Here is a 22356-nt window from a genome sequence, read left to right on the forward strand (position 1 = left end):
CTAGGCTAACTTCTTACCTAGTTAACTAAAAAAGGCTCATGTCCTGGCTGTTTGCTAACGTCAGCTAGCATACTAGCCAACTCAAATGTTGCTATTTAACTAGCTAAATCATTATTCATAATTTCCTTACTTGGAACTAGCTAGGAAGCATTATTAGCTCACTTGCTTAGACAGACTGCTCGCAGGGAGGGGTGTCTGTGCATCAAGTTAGCGAGCAATAGCTAGCTAGGCTGTTCACATCATGGAAAACACTGAAAGAATATCTCCAAGAATGATGTGACTCCGGCCCGAGTCACAAGCGAATATGCCGATGGGGAGAATTACGTTTTTCCCATTATCTCCAACGTCCTTCACTGTCTCTTTATCAAAAAATACAAATCGTCTCCACTGTAAGAATGCAGCCATTCTCTTCGCGCTGTATCCTCACAGTGAATAAATCATGTGATACCCACCCACAAGTCATGTGAGAGAGAGGAATGAGAGCGATAAATGTAAATTATACAAATAAAATGAAAATTCAATCAACACACGATATAATATGAATATCAATGTAGACGGCAGGCTGTAAGTGTGAAGGTCAGAAAATAAAGTTGTTCAGTGTTCGTCATGTTAGTTTTGACATACCACCCATGAAATCGTTTTTTTTTACTTGCATAAAATAAAGATAGGAACTCATTAAAATGAAACATATGTACCAATAAGTCATGGATAGTCAGCTCAATCAATCAATCAATCAATCAGGAATCAATTAAATGGACTACAACAGTGTTTTGACTACAACTACTAGTAGTCGCCGATAAAGTAGGTCACCTCAAGAAAATGTCGTTATAGAATTTCCCCCCCCCCGTCAATTGAACGTGGACCAATCACACATCGACAAACATTTCTTCTCGCCAGCCATCACAGCACGTGGACCTATCACTCTGCAGTACTTGGAACGTAGAAGGCAGGCTCTATGTGTCAGCGCGCTCTTAGCGGAACAACGACTCGAGTGGATCCAATGAGATCACGCCGCGTTCTGGGCCCTATGGTGAGAACAAGCCGGTGATATAGCAAGGGAAAACCAATAAACCGTTATTAGTGTGGCTATGAAGAGATTTTCAGTCAATACATATAGCCGACAGTAAGAAACATACAACGCAAATAATACGAGATTGGAAGTTTTAGCTTGTTGCAAGTCGTGCTCTCATTTTGATATTTTTGTGTAAATCAGCCTGCTTTAAAAAAACTAAACTGCTGCCGGCTCGAGAAGGTAAGGGTCTGCTCTGTCACTCCTCTCATAAATTTGCCTAGCTAGCTAAGTCATTGTTTTTCCATTCTTTATCTACCTGCAAATACCGTTGTTCATAGGTTAATTGAAGCAGTAACTAGCGGTTATTTCCTAACAGCCTCATTTCAAATAAACTTACTAGGCTGGTTGAGATTTTTATTTAAGGTGTATAGTATTCTAGTTAACTATATGGCTTTTTTACCTAACCTAAGTTAGCTCGTTGAACCCGTTTCCAGAACCAAAGACTGCTTAGTTTTTTTAATGCTCAAGGCATCACCTGTTCTGGGCGTCCATAGTAGTACGTCAGTACTCTGATGGGACTAGAAGTTTCTACGCTCGTGTATTTGAATAACTGCATGCTATATAGGCAATCAACATTGCCACTTGAAACCTTTGCTAGGCTATATCCTTCATTCCGTGAAGTGCCCTAGTCCGCAGCTAGAAAAAGCATTACTTCAATATGTCACCATGCTTCCTGACTCCATCAGCACTTCAATTGACAGTCACAGAACTAATCTACTCTGATTTGCTAAGTAGAATACTTTAAAGGTACTGTACAATTCATGCCACGTGTCAAAGAAGTTCGTCGGTGGGATCAGGCCAATTAGATTGCGCGTTCAAGATCAAAGGGCATGCTACTGTACCTTGACTGCACCTGGACAAGCTGGCACCTAGAGTTTGGAACTGTGATGTCTAAAGAACCCTATGAGGTGCTGAAGAGTAATGGCAGATAATTGTAATATTCTAAACTGTTCTTCCTACATCTGCACTGGTGTTGAAAGAGGCTATTATAGGGGAAAGCAATATGGTGTATGCCCACCAGGCATTTGCTTTTACCTCTCCTCCTGTTCAACAGTGCAGGTGAAGGAATGGACACTCGGACCGGAGGGATCTTGAGATGCAATCGATTGTGCATTCAGATCCCTTTTTTTCCCCCCACATTTTACTTTACAGCCTTATTCTAAAATTGAATATTGTTTCGCCTCTCAATCTACACACAATACCCCATAATGACATGGCAAAAACAGATTTAGAAATGTTGGCAAATGTATTAAACTGATATCACATTTTACATAAGTATTCACACCCTTCACTCTGTACTTTGTCAAAGCACTTTTGGCAGCAATTACAGCCTCGAGTCTTGTTGGGGAGCGTCGCTGCACAGCTATTTTCAGGTCTCTCCAGAGATGTTCTATCGGGTTCAAGTATGGGCTCTGGCTAGGCCACTCAAGGACATTGAGACTTGTCCCGAAGTCACTCCTGCCTTGTCTTGGCTGTGCGCTTAGGGTCGTTGGAAGTTGTATCTTTGCCCCTCTTTGAGGTCTTGAGCTCTCTGGAGCAGGTTATCAATGATCTCTGTACTTTGCTTTGTTCATCTTTCCCTTGATCCTGACTAGTCCCCCAGTCCTTGCTGCTGATAAACATCGACACAGCATGATGCTGCTACCACCACGCTTCACCGTAGGGATGGTGCCAGTTTTCCTCCAGACGTGACGCTTGGCATTCAGGCCAAAGAGTTCAATCTTGGTTTTATCCGAACCAGAGAATCTTATTTCTCATGGTCTGAGAGTCATTTAGGTGCCTTTGACAGCCCATTCGGAGTTTGCCTAATGTGCCTTTTACTGAGTGGCTTCTGTCTGGCCACTCTACCAGAAAGCCCTGATTGGTGTTGTGCTGCAGAGATTGTTGTCCTTCTGGAAGGTTCTCCCATCACCGCAGAGGAACTCTAGAGTGCTGTCAGTGACCATTGAGTGCTTGGTCACATCCCTGACCAAGGCCCTTCTCCCCCCGATTGCTCAGTTTGGCAGCCAGCTTTAGGAAGAGTCTTGGTGGTTCCAAACTTATTCCATTTAAGAATGATGGAGGCCACTGTTTGTTGACTTTCGATGTTAAAAGTTTTTGGTACCCTTCCAGATCTGTGCCTCGACACAATCCTGTCTCAGAGCTCTACGGACAATTCCTTCGACCTCATCATGGCTTTGTTTTTGCTGTGGCATGCACTGTCAACTGTGAGACCTTATTTAGACAGGTGTGTGGCTTTCCAAATAATGTCCAATCATTTGAATTTACCACAGGTGGACTCCAATCATCAAGTTGTTAAACATCTCAAGGATAATCAATGGAAAAAGGATGCACCTGAGCTCAATTTCAAGTCTCATAGCAAAGGGTTTGAATAGTTATGTAAATAAGATATTATTGTTTTTTAATTATAGGGTGTTGTGTAGATTAAGGGGGGAAAATGTATTTAATATATTTTAGAATAAGGCTGTAATGTGGAAAAAGTAAAGGGCTCTGAATACTTTCACAAAGCACTGCATTTGCTTTGCTGCTTCTAGAGCATGCAGCTGTGCTCACTATTTCCTTCCTGAAACAGCACACTTGTTTCCTATTTGCTTATATGCATTCAATAAAAAAAATCTAACTTCTTGAGCATGTGTGACTGCACAGACTGGAAGGTTGTAGTAAAAAAAAATATTTGATTCCCAAAGTTGACTTTTAAAACCAAGGACATTTGTAGTAAAGGGCTTTGTACATATAGAAGAGAATGTATCTTTGATAGATTCCTGAGTCGCCAAGAATTTTGCTCCTTATGAGGTCTCACAATAGTGAACCAATTATTTATTCAGCACAGTTACCATGTCACCAGGGAGGCTGCTATTAGTGTTTGAAAATCAATGTCTTTGTTCTGCTTTGTGTGTACAGGTCACCATGAGGAGGAAGATGTTATGGGCTCTCTTCTGCCTTGTCCTGGCTCTGCTGCCTTCACAAACCGGTACTAACGCTACACATGGTTATTCCATCCAAGACACCTGCCTGCATCAAGCACTGGCAGATTTGCCTAACACCAAATGCAAATTTCAACACATCTGAATGCCTCCATTTTGAGTGTGAGAAGAAAATGGACACATGCAGAGATTTTAGTTAATCTACTCTACTGTGTCACTTCACAATATGATGCGCAGTCCATATTTGTACCTATTTACACAAGTTAATTTACTGATGCACGGGTGAACAATGATTTCATTTCAACTGACGCGAAGGACTTGCTCACATTGCCACCACACCACTGTAGCCAGTGAGAAACTATTGAAGCTAATCCTCTTTAGTATTGTCTCACCTGAAATATGTAATCACTTTATTACAAAAGTACAGGTAATACAATAACCATACCCATTATTTTGTCCATACAGCCTCTGTAGCAGTCATGTCAGTTGACCTAGGCAGTGAGTGGATGAAAGTAGCGATAGTAAAACCTGGCGTGCCAATGGAGATTGCTTTAAACAAGTGAGTATTGCCTTTATTTCTAACCATATCACCATGGATTATTGACTTTGTGCTTTTAGATGGAAATCCCTACTCCATTTCATGTTTGTTTTTTTATGTATTCACAACTATTAACATCCATTATTGCTGATGTTTAATAAGATAACATACATTGTAAGGAACAATAGCTAACTTGGAAATAACTAAATTGGTCTGTGCCATCTTAACACATGCATGCCTCTGAAAAGTGTGGTAAATGAAATTGGGTAACTGAACAGTTGGGAGAGGGAATGAAGTGCCAGTTAATGATACAATGAATTCTCAAAGCTTCATCATGTTTCAATGGACTCTCTTTTCCTTTGTGTGGCACAGGGAGTCCAGGAGGAAAACTCCAATAGCCGTGTGTTTGAAAGAAAATGAGCGACTTTTTGGAGACGGTGCATTAGGAGTGGTAAGGCACTTTGCCCTGGTGGAAAAAGTACCCAATTGTCATACTTGAGTAAAATACTTCTTGAGTAAAAGTATTTGGTTTTAAATGTACTTAAGTATCAAAGTTAATGTAATTGCAAAAATATACTTAAGTACAAAGTAAAAGTAGAAATCGTTTCAAATTCCTTATATTAAGCAAACCAGACTGCACCATTTTTGGGGTATTTTTTTGTTTGTTTTTATTTCTGGATAGCCAGGGCTACTCTCCAACACTCAGACATAATTTACAAAGGTAGCGTGTGTGTGTAGTGAGGCCGCCTGATCAGAGGCAGTAGGGATGACGAGAGATCTTCTCTTGATAAGTGCGTGAATCGGACCATTTTCCTGTCCTGCTAAGCATTCAAAAGTACTTATGGGTTTAGAGTTTGGAATAAAAGTACATTTTATTTTTTAAAGAATGTAGTAAAGTAAAAGTTGGCAAAAATATAGTAGTAAAAATCTAATAATAAAGTACATATAACCTCCCCAAAAAATTAAGTAATACTTTAAAGTATGTTTTATTAAGTACATTTCACCACTGGCCCTTTGTCATAGGAACCTACCAGGTCACACATTTTAAAATGTATATCATACAGTTAGTACTCTGTATTCCCCTCTGGGGATCAATACAGTTAATTAATTCATATCTACACTGACTTTGATTTGGATTTCTCTTTCATCCGCAGTCTGTGAAGAACCCCAAATTTGTCTATAGGTATCTTCAGAGCCTCCTAGGCAAGAAGCACGACAATCCACAGGTGGCGTTCTACCAGAAACGTTTCTCCGAGCACCAACTGGTGAAAGATGCGAGTCGGGGCACAGTTGTCTTTAGAAACTCGGAGTAAGTCTTATCTGATTTCCTATCATTGGTTCCCTTTTTCTTTCGTTTTAGCAGCAGATTGAGCCAAGTGATTCATTGTTGAAGTACTTTTGAAGAGTACAAATAATACTCAAGTCTATGAGCCATTGGTGATGAGGGGCAAAATGCTTACCCGAACACTTATCAGTTATTAGTGTATGACGTTCCTTTGCATACTGCCTAAATGACACATTACACAGCCTGTGACAATGTTATTGATCCAGTATGTCTTATGCTGTAGTTGTGGAATAGATTGCTTGGTTCTAATGCCCGCTCTGTTTTCCTACAGAGTAATGCAGTACTCTCCAGAGGAGCTCCTGGGCATGGTTTTGAACTATTCACGTGGACTGGCTCAGGACTTTGCAGGTTTGTATGTTCACTAGTAGTATTGGGAAAAGGTTTTCTCATTCAACATTTTATGTGTTGTATAATTATTTTGAAGCCCCGTCTGACAATGTATTTTACTCTCGCTTACAGAGCAGCCCATCAAAGATGCAGTGATCACTGTCCCAGCCTTTTTCAATCAGGCAGAGCGTAGGGCGGTCCTGCAGGCCGCACAGATGGCAGGTGTTAAGGTTCTTCAGCTCATCAACGACAACACGGCGGTGGCGCTCAACTACGGTGTCTTCAGGAGGAAAGACATCAACAGCACAGCTCAGGTGCACTATCTAGGCTGCTTTTACATTTGTATTTTTTTTAAATATTGAACTAGGTTGTTATATTCAGAACCAACTGGTAACTTTTTGAGCTTCATAAGTTGCTTCATGTGTAAGCAAAGTTGCTAAAGATGTCGCTTTCAACCTGTAACCTGTAATTGCATTAAAGTTGCTTTGTGTAACCCTAGTCTTATAGTCATGCCTGTTGTCTCCCTCTACAGAACATGATGTTCTATGACATGGGTTCAGGCAGCACAACGGCAACCATCGTCACATACCAGACGGTCAAGACCAAAGATTCTGGCACCCAGCCACAGCTCCAGATCCGAGGAGTAGGGTGAGACGAAAGGGCCTGTATACACACACACACAGGATGTTGGGGAAAGCACACACCTTAACCTCTACTCTGATCAATATGAAGTAATAGTTTTTGTTTTAAATGATGGTGGAGCTATGGCAAGCACATTTCTCAAATGTTCCTAACCTAGCAGATGTTTTCCATCTCTGGCCAGGTTTGACCGCTCTCTTGGGGGCTTTGAGATGGATCTGCGGCTGCGGGACCACCTAGCCAAGCTGTTCAACGAGCAGAAGAAGACCAAGAAGGACGTGAGGGAGAACCACCGCGCCATGGCCAAGCTCCTCAAGGAGGCCCAGAGACTCAAGACAGTGCTGAGCGCCAACGCCGAATTCATGGCTCAGGTGAAGGGACATGCTGCTCTGTCAGTTTCGTTGTCACCATAGCGCTGTACTGTAGTTGTGTAATACTGTACATATAAACTAAATGTTCTCACTCTTGCTGTATGATGTTCAGGTGGAGGGGCTTCTAGATGAAATGGACTTCAAGGCCAAGGTGACCCGTGTGGAGTTTGAGGCCCTGTGTGCTGACCTGTTTGAGAGAGTGCCTGGACCCGTACAGGAGGCCCTTAGCTCTGCAGAGATGTCCCTGGTGAGTCACCATAGTTTGTGTTATTCATTATTAACTAAATGGGGAAAAAATGGACTGAAACAGGAAGGGACTCCTGTTGCAAAATGAACATTTGATCTTATTGATCAGTCACTATATCTACCTCTTGGGGGAAACTGTCTTTTATGCATAAACAATGACGTAGACAAAAGCATCATTTGACCCACAAAAAGACACAGGAAAATTGGCAGTATCAAAAAGCTCATTGTAGTTTCCCAATCCCCTGGGTCTGTGGAATGGCTACGCTCCTTTAGGATTTTAAGAGAATACATTATCCTATCACAATTGCATACCAGGGTCCAGGGCTCCAGACTGCAACCCTTTGACTTGGCTGTGCCAGTTAAATAATTCTTGGTTACACTGGTGTGATCTGCACATGGTCACCTCAATCAAAACATCTTATTTTGGGGGGCAGATAAAACCATGAATTTGTTCAACAGTAAAGGGCATTATCCTCATGATTTCTGTAATAGAAGTGGCTGTGCTGCCGCTGTGCCTGCCTGTTTCGCTGAGGCCGGCTGCTGTAAGTTTCAAGCATCTCAAACTTTCTCTTCCGCCTCGTGTGCCCCTCCGTGAATGTAACATTCCGAAATGAAATTGCGTGGACCAAACACAACTTTGGAAGCAACTTGTTGTCCATATTAAAGAGAGGAGGGTCTCTGCTTTCTATAGAATAATGTATTCCTTAACAATCACTATTGAGCTCAAAGCACACGGTTTTACAATCACGATATCTCATATGGCTTTGAAATATGGAGCCTGCGAAATTGCGCATCAGCTACCACGAGTGCACTAGTCCTTTTTAGGACATTACATTTACTGTTATATGAATACCTACAAGCAGTAGGTGTTATATTTAGTTAGAGATCTAGCTGTGTTTTTAGTTTAGTTGAATGAGGCCTATATATAATATTGATGCACATAAAAAGGAAGGACAATTCATCTCTATTGAACTGAAAAATTCTGGCACCCTATTTTGACTATTTTACTCTCAAGTCTACCTAAAATTCATGACAATCACAGGAAAGGGGGATACCTAGTCAGTTGTACAACTGAAATGTATCTTCTGCATTTAACCCAACCCCTCTGATTGAGGTGTGGGGGGCTGGATTAGGTTGCATATCAATGTATTTATTTCCTGCTTGGACATGTTAGCTATAACAACTTATTTGTATATCTCAGTAGTCTAGTACACTAAGGCATTGTGAATGAATTTATATTGACTTTATAAGATGACTCAAGTGTCTTTTTTATTGTGTGAAGCTGCTGAAAAAAATGTTTTGTTCCTCAATCATGGGCTGGTGCCACGAACTAAAAAAGTGCCGCCAGGGAGAAATGTTAGTCTGGAGCCCTTAGAATCAAAAACTGAAGTAGGATAGTTGATGTCTGTGCGACTAAAAAGTTGCACTTTGATATCGGTTTGATATGAAATTCCTATTTAATGTGGTAGAATGTTCAATGGAACAATATGTTCAACTCTGACATGTTTCAGCATGACAAGCCTTCAGGGATTTATAGATTGAACAAACACGTGTTATGTTAATGTTTGTTATTTGCAAATACTGTTTGTATATCTTCCAACATTGTCTTCTAACAGGACGAGATTGAGCAGGTGATCCTGGTGGGCGGCTCCACCCGAGTGCCTAAGGTGCAGGAGGTGCTGCTCAAATCCGTTGGGAAGTAAGTATGTCTAGTGTTGTTGCGGTGACCGTATTACCACCACACAGGCAGTTAAATTCCACATGACTGTTTAGTCACGGTAATTAGGCTTCTCCAAGCTCTGATGCTGCTGCTGGTTATTAGTAGCCTACCAAACTTGCAAACTACCTGGTACTCATGCACAAAGTAGATGTTCTAACCGACTTTCCAAAACTATAGTTTGTTAACAAGAAATTTGTGGAGTGGTTGAAAAACTAGTTTTAATGACTCCAACCTAAGTGTATGTAAACTTCCTACTTCAACTGTATGTGCATATATGACATGTATTTTTTCCCCTCTGCCCCTATTTCGATGCAGGTGCATAATGGTCCATTCTAAATCAAAACAAGTATATGAAAGTCTGATGGGTTACAATAATGATGGTATACAGTTGAAGTCGGAAGTTTACATACACTTAGGTTAGTCATTAAAACTAGTTTTTCAACCACTCCACAAATTTCTTGTAAACAAACTATAGTTTTGGCAAGTCGTTTAGGACATCTACTTTGTGCATGACACAAGCAGGCTAATTGGCATTTGACTCAATTGGAGGAGTACCTGTGGATGTATTTCAGGGCCTACCTTCAAACTCGGTGCCTTTGCTTGACATCATGGGAAAATCAAAAGAAATCAGCCAAGACCTAAGAAAATAAATTGTAGACCTCCACAAGTCTGGTTCATCCTTGGGAGCTACTTCCAAATGCCTGAAGGTACCATGTTCATAAATACAAACAATAGTACACAAGTATAAACACCATGGGACCACTCAGCCGTCATCCCGCTCAGGAAGGAGACGCGTTCTGTCTCCTCGAGATGACCGTACTTTGGTGCGAAAAGTGCAAATAAATCCCAGAACAACAGCAAAGGACCTTGTGAAGATGCTGGAGGAAACCGGTACAAAAGTATCTATATCCACAGTAAAACAAGTCCTGTATCGACATAACCTGAAAGGCCGCTCAGCAAGGAAGAAGCCACTGCTCCAAACGCCATAAAAAAAGCCAGAATACGGTTTGCAACTGCACATGGGGACAAAGATCGTACTTTTTGGAGAAATGTCCTCTGGTCTGATGAAACAAAAATAGAACTGTTTGGCCATAATGACCATCGTTATGTTTGGAGGAAAAAGGGGGATGATTGCAAGCCGAAGAACACCATCCCAACCGTGAAGCACGGTGAACCATGGCATCATGTTGTGGGGGTTCTTTGCTGCAGGAGCGACTGGTGGACTTCACAAAATAGATGCCATCATGTGAAAGGGAAATTATGTGGATATATTGAAGCAACATAAGACATCACTCAGGAAGTTAAAGCTTGATCGCAAATGGGTCTTCCAAATGGACAATAACCCCAAGCATACTTCCAAAGTTGTGGCAAAATGGCTTAAGTATAACAAAGTCAAGGTATTGGAGTGGCCATCACAAAGCCCTGACCTCAATCCTAAGAAAATTTGTGGGCAGAACTGAAAAGGCATGTACGAGTAAGGAGGCCTACTACAATCCTGACTCAGTTACACCAGCTCTGTCAGGAGGAATGGGCCAAAATTCACCCAGCTTTTTGTGGGACGCTTGTGGAAGGCTACCCAAAACGTTTGACCCAAGTTAAACAATTTAAAGGCAATGCTACCAAATACTAATTGAGTATATGTGAACTTCTGACCGACTGGGAATGTGATGGAAGAAAGTAAAAGCTGAAATAAATCATTCTCTACTATCATTCTGACATTTCACATTCTTAAAATAAAGTGGTGATCCTAACTGACCTAAAACAGGGAATTTTTACTAGGATTAAATGTCAGGAATTGTGGAAAAACTTAGTTTAAATGTATTTGGCAAGGTGTATGTAAACTTCAACTATGTACATCTCTGTTGCTAGGCAGGAAATGAAGTGGCGCGGGAAATAAACTGTTCCTCCCTTCGATCCCCCCTTCATCACTAATCCACGGCTCTCTCCCCTTATCAGTGCTGCCACGTGATAGTTTTCCCTGCTCTCAACACATTCCAAGTTTAATTGCATCCACCATATACCTTCCTCCTACAGATTTTTTTTATTTTACCTTTATTTAACTAGGCAAGTCAGTTAAGAACAAATTCTTATTTTCAATGACGGCCTAGGAACAGTGGGCTTAACTGCCTGTTCAGGGGCAGAACGACAGATTTGTACCTTGTCAGCTCGGGGTTCCGAGCTAACCTTCCAGTTACCAGTCCAATGCTCTAACCACTAGGCTACCCTGCCGCCCCAGGTAGCGCAGAAATGCCGCTTACCAATGGCCATAAAGTTGAGGTTCTCGTGTACAGTGAGGCAGGACACCTCTGGTGGCTTGTTCCCAGGAATAGCTGGGAATATTCTGGTACGCAGAGGATTCCCGCTGTCTCGCTTGTCTAGATTCCATACCTTTGCCTGGGAAACAGCTAGGTTTTAATAACAGTTCACAAATAACCAAGAAAACTAACACTCTTTTTTTGATAGTCTGTATTAAATACATCCTACCAATGTTCAAGGAAGCATCTATATAGATCAGGAGAGACAAATGGCCATTTGCATGGAGTTAGGGATAGAGGAGACAATTACAAAGGCAATACCCTGTTCGAATACTCTCAAAATGTATATCATTAGCCATAGGACTAACAAGAGTAATGTTCAAGCAATGTAAATACGTACTCTTCTTAGTCTTATGGCTAGCACGTAATATATTGTGACATGACTGGACTGGTGTAAGCAAGCCTTCCACGGCATTACTGTACATCAAATAAAATGTTATTTGTCACATACTTTGTAAACAACGGGTGTAGACCAATAGTGAAATGCTTACTTACAGGCCCTTCCCAACAATGCAGAGGAAAAAATAACCATCAACTTCTAGTGTTGACCCTCTAAACAGAAGCACTCAATATTTCAATAGGATACCTGATAATTAACCCTATCCCAAGTTCAGGAGTTAGAATCCATAGTCCATCAATAGTCACACACCTCGCGGAGCCTAGCCCATAGGCCTGTATGTTTTAATACGGTTTGTATCACAACTAAAGTGGCCAAATAACATCTTAAAATTAAGCACAATCTGCTTTGCAAGGGGTGTAGAGCCTAACTGGCATATATAAGCATTGCATACGTTTCAAGTTTGGGGAAGATCATTTTCACCATAAAAATGCACCTTTACAATAAAAGCATTACTTGCATAATTGCATTTGCGGTCACTTTTGATAATGGTGTGTTCCAGTAATGGAGCATTCCTGCTTATAGCCTACTACCATGTGTGCATTGCTGTGCTTATTATGTGAAGAAATGACCTAATAGTTCATCAACATTTTAAGCTCAATGTTCTGATCTGATGCGTCAGCCACATTGCATAAAAAAGGTTTTTAGATGCTAGTGGTTGTATTACTCTATCATATCCAACAACTGTCCAAGACTATGTTTGGAATATTTATTTCTCACGCAGAATAGAATAGGTTGACTTTTGTACTATGGAGGATAGTATAGTCATGGCGAAAAGTTTTGAATGACACGCATCCATTTTCAAAGTCTGCTGCCTCAGTTTGTATGATGGCAATTTGCATATACTCCAGAATGTTATGAAGAGTGATCAGATGAATTGCAATTAATTGCAAAGTCCCTCTTTGCCATGCAAATGAACTGAATCCCCAAAAAACATTTCCACTGCATTTCAGCCCTGCCACCAAAGGACCGGCTGACATGTCAGTGATTCTCTCGTTAACACAGGTGTGAGTTGACGAGGACAAGGCTGGAGATCACTCTGTTATGCTGCTTGAAGCTTCCAGTCTGTTATTTGAACTCAAAAGGAGGGTGGAGCTTGGAGTCATTGTTCTTCCTCTGTCAACCATGGTTACCTGCAAGGAAACATGTGCCGTCATCATTGCTTTGCACAAAAAGGGCTTCACAGGCAAGGATATTGCTGCCAGTAAGATTGCACCTAAATCAACCATTTATCAGATCATCAAGCACTTCAAGGAGAGCGTTTCAATTGTTGTGAAGAAGGCTTCAGGGCGCCCAAGAAAGTCCAGCAAGCGCCAGGACCGTCTCCTAAAGTTGATTCAGCTGCAGGATCGGGGCACCACCAGTACAGAGCTTGCTCAGGAATGGCAGCAGGCAGGTGTTCGTGCATCTGCACGCACAGTGAGGCAAAGACTTTTGGAGGATGGCCTATTGTCAAGACGGGCAGCAAAGAAGCCACTTCTCTCCAGGAAAAACATCAGGGACAGACTGATATTCTGCAAAAGGTACAGGGATTGGACTGCTGAGGACTGGGGTAAAGTCCTTTTCTCCGATGAATCCCCTGTCCGTTTGTTTGAAGCATCCGGAAAAAAGCTTGTCCAGAGAAGACAAGGTGAGCGCTACCATCAGTCCTGTGTCATGCCAACAGTAAAGCGTCCTGAGACCATTCATGTGTGGGGTTGCTTCTCAGCCAAGGGAGTGGGCTCACTCACAATTTTGCCTAAGAACACAGCCATGAATAAAGCATGGTACCAACACATCCTCCGAGAGCAACTTCTCCCAACCATACAGGAACAGTTTGGTGATGAACAATGCCTTTTCAGCATGATGGAGCACCTTGCCATAAGGCAAAAGTGATAACTAAGTGGCTTGGGGAACAAAACATCAATATTTTGGGTCCATGGCCAGGAAACTCCCCAGACCTTAATCCCATTGAGAACTTGTGGTCAATCCTCAAGAGGTGGGTGTAAAAACAAAAACCCACAAATTCTGACACACTCCAAGCATTGATTATGCAAGAATGGGCTGACATCAGTCAGGATGTGGCCCAGAAGTTAATTGACAGCATGCCATGGCGGATTGCAGAGGTCCTGAAAAAGAAGGGTCAACACTGCAAATATTGACTTCTTTGCATCAACTTCATGTAATTGTCAAAAGCCTTTGACCCTTATGAAATGCTTGTAATTATACTTCAGTATTCCATAGTAACAACATCTGACAAAAATATCTAAAGACACTGAAACGGCAAACTTTGGAAGTTAATATTTGTGTCACTCAACTTTTGGCCACGACTGTAGATTGACATACATAGGCTAGTGCTTTTGCTGTTCGTTAGGCCTACTCTTGTTAGCTGACAAAATCAATGTGGACAATTTCTTCCAGTATCTTCAATATGCACCTCGGAATTGGATAAGGACACACGCAGTTGCGTGCCCTAGGTGTCTGTTTTAATTTGTAGCCTGTGAGGAAAAACCTGATCACGTGACAGAGCCATGTGAGTGAGAGGGCTTCCGATCGGACGTAATCATCATTAGAATCTCATCATGCAGCCTCACAAAGTATTAAAAATCTAAACATACAGCCCAACGTTTGTAAAACAACTAAAGTTACTCTAAATTAAGCATGTAGGAGTACCTATTTCTTTGTTAACCGCTCAACACAGAATAGCCACATGTGCCCACTCCCTCAAATCAAATTTTATTCAGCAATTGTATTCTTCATACTATAAAATAATGCCACGGCATTATAAGCAAATCTTGTCTGCTAAATGAACTAATGTAGCCCACAGCCATTTGGCATGGCCACATAAGGACAACTCAGAGTATTCTATTTTCTTCTGAAATAGACTACTTTTTCTTCATATGTTTCTTTAGACCTGTCTAAAATAATTAATGGAATTATTGTGGTGTAGGCTATATTACATGGATTTATTAGACTGAAGATGAGTTCCCGTACGCTTGATATGCCTTACATCCACAGAATTTGACTGCTTTTGAGGTATGACAATGTCTCTGGCCAACCTTTTTTTTTGGAGTGAACTATCACTTTGAATAAACAAGATATCTGCATGACATTGACCTGTGTGTGTGTGTGTGTGTGTGTGTGTAGAGAGGAGCTGGGAAAGAACATCAATGCAGACGAGGCTGCAGCTATGGGTGCTGTGTACCAGGCCGCTGCCCTCAGCAAGGCCTTTAAAGTTAAACCCTTCCTGGTCAGGGAGGCAGCTGTTTTCCCCATCCAGGTAACACAGCTCATTCTTTAACATTGAACCCCACCCCTTTTTAAAAATAATTCCATTACCATCCATCCATTCCTTTTAGAGGAGACGAAACCCCAAAAGTTGTCTATTGTCAAGCCTCCCAAGTGGCACAGCGGTCTAAGCCACTGCATCACTGTGCTAGCTGTGTCACTACAGATCCTGGTTTAATACCAGGCTGCGTTGTATGCGACCGGGAGACCCATGAGGCAACGCAATTTGGCCCAGCCCTGTCCGGGATAGGGGAGGGTTTGGCCGGTTGGGATGTCCTTGTCCCATCGCGCTCTAGCGGCGACTCCTTGTGGCGGCCGGGCGCATTCAATCAGACTTTGGTCGCCAGCTGTACGCCGTTTCCTCCAACCCATTGGTGTGGCTGGATTTCAGGTTAAGCATGCATTGTGTCAAGAAGCAGTGCGGCTTGGCGGGGTCGTGTTTCGGAAGACGCACGGTTCTCGACCTTCGCCTCTCCCGAGTGCATATGGGAGTTGCAGCGATGGGACAAGACAGTAACTCCCACTTGGATATTGCAAAATTGGGGAGTAAAAGGGGTTAAAAAAAATATTTAAAAATGGTTAAGATGGGTCCACATCCCACGCCATCAGTTATGTAAGTTCAGCTATACACCTCAACCCAAAATGAATGGAAAAGCTTAGCACCACAACTCTATCATACGGTGCTCATCTTTTCATTCATCGCTCTCATTCTCCAGGTGGAGTTCACCAGGGAGACGGAGGATGAAGATGGCTCCAGGAGCCTGAAACACAACAAGCGTATCCTGTTCCAGAGGATGGCCCCCTACCCCCAGCGCAAGGTCATCACCTTCAACCGCTACACTGATGACTTTGCCTTTGACATCAACTATGGAGACCTCAGCTTCTTGGGCCAAAATGACCTCAGGTGAGCACCTCTCCAATAAAGATGGATTTAATTGGTAGGAATTTAGGGCTGGTTTCCTGGGCACAGATTAAGCCTAGCCCTGGACTTAAATAGGTTCTCCATTGAGCATGGTTTTATTTTCCCAGGACTTGGTTTAATCTGTGTCCAGGAAACTGGCACATAGACTTAGCCCAGTCTGTGTGAAACAACACGGCAAAACAGTAGAGATGTAACGATTCACCGACGCGTATCAGAATCGGGTTTAAATGTTAAGATATGAGTGCATTGGTCCACAGGAGCACAAACCGATCCAAATGTAGCATGAATCGGTCCGAAAATCTATTGTTTAAGCCTCCCTCAGTGCCTTCTGTGGTGGAGGGTCAGACAGAGAAAGCACAGAGCGCAGGTGCCGTTGATTTTCTCTGGTTGCGCATGATTGGATCAGGGTGATGTCAGTCACAACACTGCAGCACCTCTCCCAAGGAAAATTCTGGAAAATTAAGGATATACTGTAACAGCATTAGTTTGCCATTGGCTATAGGCCAATTCTATTAGGGCTAAGGGGACAAATACAGTTTTGAATTGTAACAGAAATCAAATAAACAGCCATAACACAACCTTATGTTGCATCTGATTTTAAATGTCCACCTCACTTTCTTTTCTCTTCCTTTCCTCCGCCAGTGTGTTTGGCTCTCTCAACCTGACCACAGTGCAGCTGTCTGGGGTGAGCAGCAGCTTCCAGAAGCACATGGATGCTGAGTCCAAGGGCATCAAGGCCCACTTCAACATGGATGAGAGTGGCATGCTCCTCCTGGACCGGGTCAGTACCATAGAATTACTTATAGAATGTGAATGATGTGATCTCTATGGTCAGTGCACCCCTCTGATGCTTATGGAGCTCCTCTCTGGAAGTACAATAAAATCTCAGATACAGAATTTATCAGACATTTAACTTTTTTAAAGATCGTTGCAAAATACATGTAAATAATTTTATTTTGGTGACCTATTGCTTTAAGTTATTTTTTATTTTTTAGGTGGAGTCTGTCTTTGAGACCATTGTAGAGGAGAAGGATGAGGAATCAACTCTGACAAGTGGGTTTTATGTAATCAATTGACATCTGATTTCCCCCCATTAGTCAGTCATAGTCTCTTCCATGTCTGAATTCTGGCTCTTTTGATTTGTCAGAACTAGGAAATACCATTTCCAGCCTGTTTGGAGGGGGATCCTCAGAGCCCAATGCAAATGTGACGGAACCAGTTCAGGTAATCATCTCCTCAGTCCCCATCCTAATGTAACATGCTCCAGAGTTCCTCTCCTTCACACTAGTTCATTGCTGTCTAACACTCCCTGCCTCTCCCCTATTGTTTCTGTGCCCAGGATGAGGAGGAGGTTCCTTCAGAGTCTGGGAAGGAGCAGAGCAAGAAGGAGGAGGCTGCTCCCCAGGAAGAGAAGCAGGAGCCTGGGGAGAAACAGGAGGAGGAGGTCCCAACCCAAGAGAAGACTAAGGGAGAGGCATTAGACAGCAAGGCTTACCCTCAGGTAAGTACTCTGCTCAGTTGGAGTCCACATGAACACCCGGGACGCTCAGCCCTGGGGTGTATTCAGTGCTTTCGTGTTTAATGAACATTTCGAAACTTAACGTTTTGTATGAAGCATTTGGTTACAGGATGTTGTCAGTAAAGCATACACCTCACATGAATGAGTTTTACCTCGTTTTACGTTTGAATTGGACATTAAATAACTAAGTGTCATTACCATTATGTAAATGAATCATCTTTCTCTGAAAAGGAGGGAGGAAAAAATGGAGTGGAGGAGGAGGCGGAGAAGGAGGCGGCGGAGGAGAAGGAGGCGGCGGAGGAGAAGGAGGCGGCGGAGGAGAAGGCGGCGGCGGAGGAGAAGGAGGTGGCGGAGGAGGAGGCGGCGGGGAAGGAGGAGAAGGACGCAGCGGCGGCGAAGAAAGCCAAGCCTCAGAAGAGAACCAAGTTCTCTGAAGATGTCTCAGTGGAGCTCCAAGTGAACGACATCCTGAACCCTAGCTTGGAAGCTATCGCCTCCTCAAACAAGAAGTATGTTGTGAACTATCTTTCCTTCTGACATTTTTGGAGGCTTCAAATGTGCAGGGTGGGGAAGTTAAACGTAGATTTTTTTCAATCTATAATGATATTCATGTAGCATCCTGACTTGGTTCAAAACCTAGCAACTTCGCCAGAGGTTTTGAATCTCTTGGTGTAATGGTTAAGTTGTTTGACAGACTCATAGACCCAGGTTCGAGCCCCAGCAACCTCCAACCTCCAAATTCGCTGCAATAAGGTTTTTGATTTCCTCTTGACCTGACAGGCTCCAAGACCTGACTGATAGAGACCTGGAGAAGCAGGAGAGGGAGAAGACCCTGAACAGCCTTGAGGCATTCATTTTTGAGACCCAGGTTAGAACAGCACAACACCAGTATGCCCCCCCCCCCATAGGTGTGTGTGTGTATATAACCTACATCTTGCAGCTGTCTAATTTCCTCCCCCCCCCTTTTCCTCTCCTTCCTCCTAAGGACAAGATGTACCAGGAGGAGTACCAGGCGGTGGTGTCAGAGGAGGAGAAGGAGACCATCACGACGAAGCTGAGCGAGGCGTCGGCCTGGATGGATGAGGATGGCTACTCTGCAGTCACCAAGGAGCTGCGGGAAAAGCTGCAGGAGCTCAGGAAACTGTGCAAGGCCATGTTCTTCCGTGTGGAGGAGCGCAGGAAGTGGCCCGACCACCTGGCCGCCCTGGAGAGCATGCTCAACCACTCCAGCTTCTTCCTCAGGTGGGTCCCGACAGCTCTAGGATCAGCTTCCCTAACCTTAACCATTAGTAGGGAAAATGCTAAATGGATTTTACCAGTTAAGTTGACTGGGAACACATTCTCTTTTACAGAAAAGACATGGGGGGGGGGAAGAGTTACAAGGGGAGGGGATGAATGAGCCAATTGGAAGTTGTAGATTATGTGGCCATGATGGTATGAGGGCCAGATTGGGAATTTACCCAGTACACTGGGGTTAACACCCCTACTCTTACGATACGTGCCATTGGATCTTTAGTGACCCCAAAGAATCGGGACACCGTTTTAACATCCCATCCTAAAGATGGCACCCGTCCCTTTCACGGCCCTGGGGCATTGGGATCTCCTTAGAACCCCCCCACTGGCCCTCTAACGCCATTTCCAGCAGCATCGAGTTTCCCATCCAGGGAGCGACCAGAACCAACCCTGCTTAGCTTCAGAGGTGACATTTACAATGCATCCATTTGACATGTTTTTTTCCTCAAGGAGCGTCAAACTAACACCAGAGGACGACCAAATCTTCACCGAAGTGGAGCTGAAGACGTTAGACAGAGTCATCAACGAGACCATTGTATGTGTGATTCATAAACTTCGATTTGTTTTACTCATTGATACCTTTGCCAAGATTTTGTTTTGATGGACCATTACCTCAAGAATTCAAAATTACTCAAATATGAGATGACGTGTTTCACATGGTTATTGTCCCTCGTTTGTCATCAATGTGGAACAAAGAAACAACCTTTTTATTATTAATATTATTATAATTATTTGTTCATTTTTACCCCCCAACACGTCCCCCTCTTCTACAGACGTGGAAGAACGACACGGTGGCCGAGCAGGAGAAGCGTTCTCCCACAGAGCGGCCCGTGCTGCTGTCCAAAGACATAGAGTCCAAGCTGTCTCTGCTGGACCGCGAGGTCCACTACCTGCTGAACAAGGCCAAGTTTGCCAAGCCCAGGGCCAAGGCCAAGGCCAACAGCACCACCTCAGAGAGCAGCAGCAAGGCCAACAGCACTGTCTCGGAGAGCAGCAGCAAGGCCAACAGCAGCAAAACAGAAGAGAAAGTCATACCTCCCAAGGAGGAGACTAAAGACAAAGGTCAGAGAGAGTGGGGAAAACCCAACACATTTCTGTTATGGCTTTATATATATAGGGAGGGTCATGTTCAACAGGCCACACCTTAGCAAAATGCTTTGAAACAGGAAATCATGTAATCACGTGTGCAATAACTTGTCAAAGATCCCTTTTCGACAAAAATGTAATCACCGATCAGACCCATCTTTTCATTGGTGGGATTTGTTTTCATTTGACAGAAGCCACTAAGGTGGTGCAGCCAGGAGAGGAACCGCCCACCAAAGAGCCCGCTGGACAGAACACCGATTCGTCCAGCCAATCGCAGCCTAAAGATGAAACTGCAAGTACAGGTACGTCTGCCAAAGCAACTATCCTTTTGCATGTGCAAATTGGCACCCAGGTGTCTTACAATTTCTCGTTACACAAGTGGGAATCTAATGGAAAGGAATAGAATTTGGCATTTCATTCAAGGTGGTGCAACTATGATGGTATAAAACCTTTTCAAAGTAATATGCTGTACTGTTATATACTAGAGTATAATATTGTATTCCTCTCCATTTTCAGAATCAACAGAGAAAGACAAGTCAGAAAAGCATGTAGGGGATGAGTTATAACAGCTGGAACTGAGAAGATTTAATTGTATTTATTGACGATGTTTAATTGTTCCAGTTTCCTCCATTTTCTTTTTCTTTTTTTTTAGGGGGGGGGGGTTGTTTTTCCACCCATATGTTGAAAACCAGAAAGACACTGAATCAGCTCAGACACCTTAATTCCCCCCATTCCTTTCTCAATTTCTGTTGATCTTTATGCCCCTTGTTGATCTTTATACATCTCTCCTGTCTCTAACATGGTGAGCAAGGAGCACTTACGAAGTCTGGAATAACCAGTGAATGAATTGAACCCAAGACCTCAAGTTTCTATTCTACCCTTAAGGTTTAGGCATACTTTCCTGCATGCAAACAACCTTATTTTGACCACTGTATAATTTCGCTGCATAGAACAGAACAAATACCAGACACAAAATGTTTTGTTTTGGAAGGACCAACAATAACAGGACTCAATGTTTCCTCTCCTGCAAAATTCAGCTTTTGTCGTATTCTGTAATCAAAAAAGGTTGTGACTTTTCCTCTCAAGCACGGTTATCCTCATCTGTGTTTTCTTTGGGAAAATCTTGCTTTCATTCACTTTTAATGTGTTTTCTGTTTGAGAAAGATCTCATTGGGATTGAACTAGCTAATGTATACACCTCTTGGCAAATGGAATGGCGTTTCAGTTGTCTTTTTGAATATTGAATTCCTCGCTTAATGCCTTGTCTTGTCGCTGAGAAAATGCAAAACAATCGTGGTGTGTATTCCATACACCATGAGGGAAATTATCATCAAAATATGATTGACATTGACAACCATCCACTGTGTTCATGTGTAAAATCCATTTTTGTTTTTCAGAACCCTCTCCTTGTTCTAATTAGCATTGTTCTTTCTGAAAATTCATAACTGACTTAGGATGAGGGGGAAAAAACATGTTACATTGAATGACAGTTATCTTTTGATATGCAATACTTATGTGCAGTCTATAAATTGCACTCGATACAGATAGTTCAGTAAACTTCAATCACCAAGGGGCTGTCATGGGCAATAGTGTGAAAACATTGTTGCAATGGAGTAAAATGGCACATGATCGTATTCTGTTGCATAACGTTTTGTTACGATGTGCCCTACTGAACACTACCCTGGTGTTTGTGTATGGATGCCAGTATGAATTTGAGGACTGCTCGACTGTGTTGCACTGCCTGAAAAATAAGCAGATATTGTCCATGTTTCAAGCTGCTTGAACCTCTAGCAGAGGAGTTTCACTGGGTAAATCAACGTTTCCCCTTAATTTCAATGAAATTATGTTGAACCAATGTGGAATAGATGTTGAATTGACGTTTGTACCCAGTGGGATGATTTCTGCTCTTTGTGTCACTTCGGATGGTTTGTGGGGGCAGGGGAATAAACGGGAAGGGAGATGCCAACGTTTTTGTTTCTAAACTTTTAATTAATGTTTTTTAAGACTGGTTTTTTTTTACTGAAATGATGGATGGATGAACAGTGGCATGTGTATTTATTCCCTCATCCATGTCTTTAAAAAAATAAAGTGTCTACAAATACACATTCAACGGTAACTTTGGGCTAGGGTCCATTCTGTAATCAGGTAATGTGGTTTCGCTCTAATTCATTGAGTTTAAATTCCAGAACGGCCTGTTTGAATGTGTAATTGTCTGGTAGTCTGAGGCTAGAGAACTTCAAGGGCAGCAGGACAGATTATGAAACATCATGGGAAAAACAGGCCATTTATTATATTTTACTTTTAAAAACTTTATCGAGTGGTTTTATACACCAGTATTTGTAAAGACTGGGAAATTGAAAGAGACAGGTTATAGA

General features: G+C 42.6%; 1 protein-coding gene across 2 annotated transcripts; it reads left to right on the forward strand.

Annotated features, from left to right (window-relative positions):
- Window positions 1-920: 920 nt before the first annotated feature.
- On the forward strand, window positions 921-22097 carry LOC139418140 (hypoxia up-regulated 1). 2 transcript variants are annotated; one of them, XM_071167362.1, is made up of 24 exons: window positions 921-1252; window positions 3974-4043; window positions 4462-4555; window positions 4907-4985; window positions 5689-5843; window positions 6151-6227; window positions 6339-6520; window positions 6739-6854; window positions 7030-7216; window positions 7329-7463; window positions 9079-9161; window positions 15021-15153; window positions 15878-16065; window positions 16726-16864; window positions 17079-17136; window positions 17231-17307; window positions 17423-17584; window positions 17834-18111; window positions 18383-18470; window positions 18588-18844; window positions 19346-19430; window positions 19669-19957; window positions 20173-20283; window positions 20498-22097. In XM_071167362.1, the coding sequence occupies exons 2-24, from the start codon at window positions 3980-3982 to the stop codon at window positions 20545-20547; spliced, it is 3087 nt and encodes a 1028-aa protein (XP_071023463.1). In that variant the 5' UTR covers window positions 921-1252; window positions 3974-3979; the 3' UTR covers window positions 20548-22097. The 2 variants fall into 2 exon arrangements, with proteins under 2 accessions (XP_071023463.1, XP_071023462.1); XM_071167361.1 differs by having other exon boundaries at window positions 921-1030.
- The last annotated feature ends 259 nt before the right edge of the window (window positions 22098-22356 follow it).

Source organism: Oncorhynchus clarkii, chromosome 10, assembly GCF_045791955.1.
Source record: "Oncorhynchus clarkii lewisi isolate Uvic-CL-2024 chromosome 10, UVic_Ocla_1.0, whole genome shotgun sequence".
Classification (NCBI taxonomy): domain Eukaryota; kingdom Metazoa; phylum Chordata; class Actinopteri; order Salmoniformes; family Salmonidae; genus Oncorhynchus; species Oncorhynchus clarkii.

Excerpts from the sequence above, each read along its gene's own strand:
- LOC139418140 (XM_071167361.1), top strand. The coding sequence starts at position 956 with ATGTGTCAGCGCGCTCTTAGCGGAACAACGACTCGAGTGGATCCAATG. Across the intron at positions 4,986-5,688 it reads GAGACGGTGCATTAGGAGTG|TCTGTGAAGAACCCCAAATT; the intron begins GTAAGGCACTTT and ends TTTCATCCGCAG. Across the intron at positions 19,958-20,172 it reads GGAGGAGACTAAAGACAAAG|AAGCCACTAAGGTGGTGCAG; the intron begins GTCAGAGAGAGT and ends TTCATTTGACAG.